Here is a 9,821-nt window from a genome sequence, read left to right on the forward strand (position 1 = left end):
AAAAAAAAAATGTCCTTAAAAATGTTTTGAAACTTTGAAAGTAAACGTAAAGGTTTGCTGTAAATGAGACACTAATATTGATTATTGATTACCTTCTGCATGACTGCACAGAAACCTTCGTCTTGTTGGTGTTAACCAGCTGGAACAGAAACAAACAGAAGTAGTATTATTATATATATTATATAATTATATTATAGTTATATTATATTAAATATTATACAACATTTTATCAACGAGGTTCAGAATGACTCGTCTGAACCTCGAGTCTGAGGACAAAACAACAAAGTCATGAAATCTAATTTCTGCTGCAGAGGAGGAAGACGAGGAGGAGGAGGAGGAGGAGGAAGAGGAGGAGGAGGAGGAGGAGGAAGAGGAGGAGGAGGAAAAGAGGAAGAGGAGGAGTATGTTTCTTCCTGTGAACCACCTCCCTTGTGTCGTGTCTTCTCTTTCATCCCCCCCTCCCCCCTCCTGTTTATCAGCTCCTCCAGTCAGGCCAACGCCCTGCTGCTCCTCAACAGTCTCTCTGTGGTTACACGCCTCCTCCAGAGACTCACAAACAGCTTCACTTCCTGTTTCATTACTCCAGACCTGAACTCATCTGAACTCTGCATGCTCATGTTTGTTAGCATGTTCCTGTCTGTTAGCATGTCAGCTGTTAGCATGTTCATGTCTGTTAGCATGTCAGCTGTTAACATGTTCCTCTGTTTGCATGTTCATGTCTGTTAACATGTTCATATCTGTTAACATGTTCCTGTCTGTTAGCATGTTCATGTTTGTTAGCATGTTCCTGTCTGTTAGCATGTCAGCTGTTAGCATGTTCATGTCTGTTAGCATGTCAGCTGTTAACATGTTCCTGTCTGTTAACATGTTCCTCTGTTTGCATGTTCATGTCTGTTAACATGTTCATATCTGTTAACATGTTCCTGTCTGTTAGCATGTTCATGTCTGTTAGCATGTTCCTGTCTGTTAACATGTTCCTCTGTTAGCATGTTCATGTCTATTAGCATGTTCCTGTCTGTTAGCGTGTTCCTGTCTGTTAGCATGTGCATGTCTGTTAAAATGTTCCTGTCTGTTAGCATGTTCCTGTCTGTTAGCATGTTCATGTCTGTTAGCATGTTCCTGTCTGTTAGCATGTTCATGTCTGTTAACATGTTCCTGTCTGTTAGCATGTTCATGTCTGTTAACATTTTCCTGTCTGTTAACATGTTCATGTCTGTTAACATGTTCCTCTGTTAGCATGTTCCTGTCTGTTAGCATGTTCATGTCTGTTAACATGTTCCTTTCTGTTAACATGTCTGTTAGCATGTTCCTGTCTGTTAGCATGTTCCTGTCTGTTAACACGTTCCTGTCTGTTAGCATGTTCCTGTCTGTTAACATGTTCCTGTCTGTTAGCATGTTCATGTCTGTTAGCATTTTAGCTGTCAGACACACCTGTCCTCAGGTAGACACACACACCTGTCCTCTGGTAGACACACACCTGTCCTCTGGTAGACACACACACCTGTCCTCTGGTAGACACACACACCTGTCCTCAGGTAGACACACACACCTGTCCTCTGGTAGACACACACACCTGTCCTCTGGTAGACACACACACCTGTCCTCTGGTAGACACACACACCTGTCCTCAGGTAGACACACACCTGTCCTCTGGTAGACACACACACCTGTCCTCTGGTAGACACACACACCTGTCCTCAGGTAGACACACACACCTGGTAGACACACACACCTGTCCTCAGGTAGACACACACACCTGTCCTCTGGTAGACACACACACCTGTCCTCTGGTAGACACACACACCTGTCCTCTGGTAGACACACACACCTGTCCTCAGGTAGACACACACCTGTCCTCTGGTAGACACACACACCTGTCCTCAGGTAGACACACACACCTGTCCTCTGGTAGACACACACCTGTCCTGTAGTACAGTGGTTCTCAACTAGTCTGGCTGCGGGATCCACCATCACCCCTTAATGACAAGCCGCGAACCAAATGTTGAACTTCTCAAATGTCTTTAATGTAAAGACGGAGCTGAACTCGTCCTCTGCAGGCGTGGCGTAGCAGCTCTAGTGCTGATGAGTAGTTCCTGTCGGTCCCCGTCACACACGCTCCACGTGAATGAGTGAGACGGTTTGTTTGTGTCTATTTGTGACGCAGAATGAACACTTGTCTTAATTGGAGCTGTGGTCTGTTGTTTGATGTCATCCGACGCGTCTTCAGTTTGTTTATAGTGTCGTCTGACAGACGAATAGTTTCAGTTGATCCTCTGATTGATCCAACACGTCCACATCCACGATGTCCTCAATGTAAGAAAATCCACATCTCATGTGGTCTCATGTGGTCTCATGTAGTCTCATGTGGTCTCATGTGGTCTCATGTGGTCTCATGTAGTCTCATGTGGTCTCATGTAGTTTCATGTGGTCTCATGTAGTCTCATGTGGTCTCATGTAATCTGATGTAGTCTCATGTAGTCTCATGTGGTCTCATGTAGTCTGATGTGGTCTCATGTAATCTGATGTAGTCTCATGTAGTCTCATGTGGTCTCATGTAATCTGATGTAGTCTCATGTAGTCTCATGTGGTCTCATGTAGTCTGATGTGGTCTCATGTAATCTGATGTAGTCTCATGTGGTCTCATGTGGTCTCATGTGGTCTCATGTGGTCTCATGTAGTCTCATGTAGTCTCATGTGGTCTCATGTAGTCTCATGTAGTCTCATGTGGTCTCATGTAGTCTCATGTAGTCTGATGTAGTCTCATGTAGTCTCATGTAGTTTCATGTGGTCTCATGTGGTCTCATGTGGTCTCATGTAGTCTCATGTGGTCTCATGTGGTCTCATGTGGTCTCATGTAGTTTCATGTGGTCTCATGTGGTCTCATGTGGTCTCATGTGGTCTCATGTAGTCTCATGTGGTCTCATGTGGTCTCATGTAGTCTCATGTAGTCTGATGTAGTCTCATGTAGTCTCATGTAGTCTCATGTGGTCTCATGTGGTCTCATGTGGTCTCATGTAGTCTCATGTGGTCTCATGTGGTCTCATGTGGTCTCATGTAGTTTCATGTGGTCTCATGTGGTCTCATGTGGTCTCATGTAGTCTCATGTGGTCTCATGTGGTCTCATGTAGTCTCATGTAGTCTCATGTAGTTTCATGTGGTCTCATGTGGTCTCATGTAGTCTCATGTAGTCTCATGTAGTCTCATGTAGTTTCATGTGGTATCATGTGGTCTCATGTAGTCTCATGTGGTCTCATGTAGTCTGATGTGGTCTCATGTAGTTTCCTGTGGTCTCATGTGGTCTCATGTAGTCTCATGTAGTCTCATGTGGTCTCATGTGGTCTCATGTAGTCTCATGTGGTCTCATGTAGTCTCATGTGGTCTCATGTGGTCTCATGTAGTCTCATGTGGTCTCATGTAGTCTCATGTGGTCTCATGTGGTCTCATGTAGTCTCATGTGGTCTCATGTGGTCTCATGTAGTCTGAGTCGTACTTGCATTTCGCTCAGTTAGCATGAAACACAGTGTGTGTGTGTGTGTGTGTGTGTGTGTGTGCGTGTGTGTGTGTGTGTGTGTGCGTGTGTGTGTGTGTGTGTGTGAGTGTGAATAACTCCTCTGCATAACAAATCCCCTTCAAAATAAAAGCACAGGATTTATTTTATTTTTTCTTCTCTCTCGCTGTTTAATCCACATTCAGAGTCACGATCAGCTTCCTGTGTGAACTCATGGATGTGACTCCGGTTTACACTTCGCTCCACAAACACTAGTTTACATGAAACAAGAACACTAAACACATGAAGGTATAAACATTCAACAATATGTACAATACAAGTATAACATATATCCAAACAAGTATATATATATATATATATATATATATATATATATATATATATATATATATGTATATGTATGAACATAAACCTATAAGCAACAATGGAATTGAGGTGATGGTTCAATATGTCTTCAAACTATAATGTTGTGGTTTCATGAATATTTGTCTTATTTTTACTCTTTTAAACGCAGGCTAACAGTTCCCCTCTGTTCCCAGTCTTTATGCTAAGCTAAGCTAATCAGCTTCATATTTAGACGTTTTAAGCTTTTTGACAATAACGTCAGAAACTCAATATTTCTTTCAATGAGCTGCTTTTTTCTGACTAATATTTCAGAAGTTTTTATGTTTTCTAGTTTTAATTCTTTGAGATAAAACTTTGATCTACAAACTAACTGAACATTAAAATGTTTTAAAACAGAATAACATGATATTATATCATATAACAAAGTACTTCTGCTGGTTATACTTGTGTACTCTTTTAGTTTGAGGTATTTGTACTTTTACTGAAGTAAATGATGGAAGTACTTCTGAATTTAACTCGTCATCTGTTTGAGTCTCTGAGGACGAACTGATCGTCTGAGAGCTTCATGTTCTCATCAGAGACCTTCAACTGTGTGTGTGTGTGTGTGGACTAATGGACCACACACACACACACACACACACACACACACACACACGTCATTTAAACACATGTGATCAGACAGAATCCTACACATTTATTCTACAATAACAAACAAAGATAAATATAATTATCAATAACTTTGTTTGTTTATATATATATGTGTGTATATATATATTTATACATATATATTTATATATATGTGTGTATACACACACTACACACACTTCACATCTTCTAACTTTAAGCAGTAAAATATATTTAAATACTTAAATATTCAAATATGAGCTCATGTAGTTTATTGTTGTTGTTATTAATATAATGATGACGTCATTTAAAGACTTCCTGACCTTCATGTAAGATGATGAAACTTGGAGCCTGATGTCTGAGTATCGATCCGCATCATCGTCACAATATGATGATTAATAAACAGAATATTAACGTCATAAAGATCAAACGGAGAAAACGATCGTTCGACGTTAAAACAGAAGCTCGAGGACGATGGAGGAGGAAGAGGAGGAGGAAGAGCAGAGGAGAGGAGAGGAGAGGAGAGGAGAGGAGAGGAGACAAGTGCGTCTGCAGCAACACGATAAAAACACAGCACGAATATTCCGGTTCAAAACGGAAAAGATCCGGGACCCGGTCTCATGGTCCCGGTCTCATGGTCCGGGTCCTCTTACCTCCAAACACTGAAGAATGAAGCACACAGATCCGCCCGAACCAGACCGGAGACCGGAGACCGGAGACCGGAGGACCGACGGGGACGAGCCGCTCCTACTAGAGCCGAGGAGGAAGGGCGGAGGAGAAGAGGAGGGAGGGCGGAGGAGATGAGGAGGGAGGGAGGGGGGGCTATGTGATGAGGCGGCAGACTGCTTTTAAGGCCGAACGGGGGGCTGATGTGACCTCCGGAGGAAGAGGAGGAGCAGGAGGAGGAGGAGGAGGAGCAGGAGGAGGATGTGAACAATCAGCGCTGTGTTATGATGACTTTACATAATGTCTGAAACATGACTCAGCATCTTCTTGCAGACAGGAATATTAATATGAACATCACTGATCAACGCGTCATGTTTAACAACCTAAACCTGTTTTTCTCTCTATTGTTTTTTTAGTTATTAGGGCCCGAGCACCGACAACGTCGGGTCCGCGAGGTCCCTATTGTATCTGTAGGAATTATTATTATACCCTATGATGAAAAACCGTTTAAGGGTATCTGACATGTCCCCAACCTCCCCATATTTGGCGAGCATATCAGGACTGCGGGAAATTTTTATATTTTATGGGTCCAATGCTCGAGCATACAAAATTACTCGCTAGCGCCACCTAGATAATGGAAAGGCAAGCCCCAACAGCCCGTATGTCCAAATTACTTAAGATTTTACAGACATGAGCAACTGATTGAGTTCTACAAAAAATCCTCTTGGGACCCTAAGCTCCGCCTACCAACATTTTCCACCATTTTGAATTTTGTAAAAAAAAATAAAAAATCACTTCTCCTAGACCCTGGGTCTGATTGGTACCAAATTTGCTGTGAATCATTATTGGATATCTATCATCAACAGTTATGAAAAGTTTCTTGATATCTTATTGCATTAAGAATATATGGACCAATGAATTTCATGAGGAATTGGCCTTCTACAGCAATATATATAACTTCAAAACCATGTGGCTTATCATCACGAAATCTGTAGCATATGTTCACATTGTGTCCTGTAACATACCCTCAAATTTTTATTCCATACAACCACTAGGGGGCGATGCAGTAATACTCCCATTTCTTTGCATTTTTCGGCATTTTTCATTGTTTTCAGGCATTGTACTTTAACGAACTCCTCCCACAGAATTTATACAATCAACTTCAAATTTGGTCAAAATGATCTAAAGACATTAATGATGAAAAGTTATGAAATGGTGTACTGACATTGAACGACCTTCGTTTTATGTGGCGCCCATGTCAGGCATATTTCGTGCCGTTCGCCATGAAAGAGGAAGTTGTTGTAACTACAAGGTACTTTATTCAATCTGCCCCAAACTAGTTTTGCATGATGCTGGTCCAGGCCTGAACACATCTCCATGCCAACATTTTCACAAAGTCATAGCGCCACCTACTGGCACAAGGAAGGTGTCATAGGTGATGGAAATACATATTTCATATGGCTTTTTGGCTGGACCCTTTCAAACAAACTGTGTTCAGTGAATTATGTGCAAATGCAGTAAAGAAAAGAATTTAATGATGAAACCCAATTGTGTTTTTTCAGTTTGTTCTACTGGGGTTAAAGTCGAAAAACAGTCCAAAAAGTCATTCAATCAGGAGAGACTTCATTAGAATTTCACAATAATTTATTACACATTGTACAAATGTGAATAGTGCAACGTCTTTGGCGATTGGACTCCATCCTGAAGGAAGACAATCGATGTTGATGAAGGGAGCTGCTGCGGAGTTATAAACAGCATAGTATAGGATGTCGAAAAAAGTCATGAAAAAGTCAGTGTACCATGTCGAAAAGTAATAACTTTACTTAAGTTACTTTATTTTTAAAGTTGCTTTTTTAGTTACTTTACTTTTAAAGTTACTTTTTTAGTTACTTTACTTTTTTAGTTACTTTTAAAGTTACTTTACTTTTAAAGTTACTTTTAAAGTTACTTTACTTTTAAAGTTACTTTTAAAGTTACTTTACTTTTAAAGTTACTTTTTTAGTTACTTTACTTTTAAAGTTACTTTTTTAGTTACTTTACTTTTTTAGTTACTTTTTTAGTTACTTTACTTTTAAAGTTACTTTTTTAGTTACTTTACTTTTAAAGTTACTTTTTTAGTTACTTTACTTTTTTAGTTACTTTACTTTTAAAATAACTACTTTTTCAGTTACTTTTTTAGTTACTTTACTTTTTTAGTTACTTTACTTTTAAAGTTACTTTTTTAGTTACTTTACTTTTAAAGTTACTTTTAAAGTTACTTTACTTTTAAAGTTACTTTTTTAGTTACTTTACTTTTTTAGTTACTTTTAAAGTTACTTTACTTTTAAAGTTACTTTTTTAGTTACTTTACTTTTTTAGTTACTTTACTTTTAAAGTTACTTTTTTAGTTACTTTACTTTTAAAGTTACTTTTTTAGTTACTTTACTTTTAAAGTTACTTTTAAAGTTACTTTACTTTTAAAGTTACTTTTTTAGTTACTTTACTTTTTTAGTTACTTTTAAAGTTACTTTACTTTTAAAGTTACTTTTAAAGTTACTTTACTTTTAAAGTTACTTTTTTAGTTACTTTACTTTTAAAGTTACTTTTTTAGTTACTTTACTTTTAAAGTTACTTTACTTTTAAAGTTACTTTTTTAGTTACTTTATTTTTATTTGAAAAACTCTTATTCCGTATCCCTGTAGTGTTGATTCAGAGTAAGCACTGCATTAATTACAACACCTTGCACATTTGGAAAACCAAAACTACACATATCTTTAATTTCAACCAACATATAAACAGTACAGTACACTACCTTACAGGTTTGGCGAATAGAAGTCTGTGTTCAGTGCATAATGTGCATGGCATGGGAGATGCCCTCGTCAACAGGCTTGTTATTTCCGTTAGCGATGACCTCACCCTATCAACCTTGATGACTTGGAACTTCTGCGTGATATCAGCTGGGTTGGAATGCAACCTGGACCGGCCAGAGACGAAACGGAGGAAAAGCACTCGCTCCTCATTGGTGAACTCCTCCAGGCTACCTAATGTTCATCAGGCCTTATCCCGCCTTTCTGTCCTGCTGTAAAACTGTCACCTTACTCTCCTGATATCAAAGCCTTTTTGTACTACTGCACCTGACCTGCATATAGTTTGATTTATTTTAGGTACTGAAGTTGTAAAAGTTCCTTTTAAAAGAAAATGCCTTTTGTAAATAGTAATTACTGCAATTTAAATATTTTCCTTTATTGTTTTTATATTATGCATATAAGAACATGAAAGTGTATTTTATTACAGACGTATTGTTTTTACCTTGTTTTCATCGGTCAGTTTATGTATTGGATGCTTCTGGACTTCCGTGTGTTCAGTGAATTATGTGCAAATACAGTAAAGACAAGAATTTAATGATGAAACCCAATTGTGTTTTTTCAGTTTGTTCTACTGGGATTAAAGTCGAAAAACAGTCAAAAAAGTCATTCAATCAGGAGAGACTTCATTAGAATTTCACAATAATTTATTACACATTGTACAAATGTGAATAGTGCAACGTCTTTGGCGATTGGACTCCATCCTGAAGGAAGACAATCGATGTTGATGAAGGGAGTTGCTGCGGAGTTATAAACAGCATAGTATAGGATGTCGAAAAAAGTCATGAAAAAGTCAGTGTACCATGTCGAAAAGTCATAACTTTACTTAAGTTACTTTATTTTTAAAGTTGCTTTTTTAGTTACTTTACTTTTAAAGTTACTTTTTTAGTTACTTTACTTTTTTAGTTACTTTTAAAGTTACTTTACTTTTAAAGTTACTTTTTTAGTTACTTTACTGTTAAAGTTACTTTTTTAGTTACTTTACTTTTAAAGTTACTTTACTTTTAAAGTTACTTTTTTAGTTACTTTATTTTTATTTGAAAAACTCTTATTCCGTATCCCTGTAGTGTTGATTCAGAGTAAGCACTGCATTAATTACAACACCTTGCACATTTGGAAAACCAAAACTACACATATCTTTAATTTCAACCAACATATAAACAGTACAGTACTCTGCCTTACAGGTTTGGCGAATAGAAGTCTGTGTTCAGTGCATAATGTGCATGGCATGGGAGATGCCCTCGTCAACAGGCTTGTTATTTCCGTTAGCGATGACCTCACCCTATCAACCTTGATGATTTGGAACTTCTGCGTGATATCAGCTGGGTTGGAATGCAACCTGGACCGGCCAGAGACGAAACGGAGGAAAAGCACTCGCTCCTCATTGGTGAACTCCTCCAGGCTACCTAATGTTCATCAGGCCTTATCCCGCCTTTCTGTCCTGCTGTAAAACTGTCACCTTACTCTCCTGATATCAAAGCCTTTTTGTACTACTGCACCTGACCTGCATATAGTTTGATTTATTTTAGGTACTGAAGTTGTAAAAGTTCCTTTTAAAAGAAAATGCCTTTTGTAAATAGTAATTACTGCAATTTAAATATTTTCCTTTATTGTTTTTATATTATGCATATAAGAACATGAAAGTGTATTTTATTACAGACGTATTGTTTTTACCTTGTTTTCATCGGTCAGTTTATGTATTGGATGCTTCTGGACTTCCGTGTGTTCAGTGAATTATGTGCAAATACAGTAAAGACAAGAATTTAATGATGAAACCCAATTGTGTTTTTTCAGTTTGTTCTACTGGGATTAAAGTCGAAAAACAGTCAAAAAAG

At 38.3% G+C, this 9,821-nt stretch overlaps 1 protein-coding gene across 1 annotated transcript in view; it reads right to left on the minus strand.

The window, feature by feature from the left end:
* Positions 1-5,238, minus strand: part of dmtn (dematin actin binding protein) — a 20,500-nt gene extending 15,262 nt beyond the window's left edge. The window contains exons 1-2 of the mRNA XM_079179714.1: positions 5,131-5,238; positions 93-139 (exon numbers count right to left, since the gene is read on the minus strand). Coding sequence (XP_079035840.1) covers positions 93-101 — 9 coding nt within the window. The 5' untranslated portion in view covers positions 102-139; positions 5,131-5,238. The remainder of the gene's footprint in view (positions 1-92; positions 140-5,130) is intronic.
* Between the last annotated feature and the right edge of the window lie 4,583 nt (positions 5,239-9,821).

The sequence above is a fragment of the Pholis gunnellus genome, assembly GCF_910591455.1.
Source record: "Pholis gunnellus genome assembly, chromosome: 18".
Taxonomy (NCBI): Eukaryota; Metazoa; Chordata; class Actinopteri; order Perciformes; family Pholidae; genus Pholis; species Pholis gunnellus.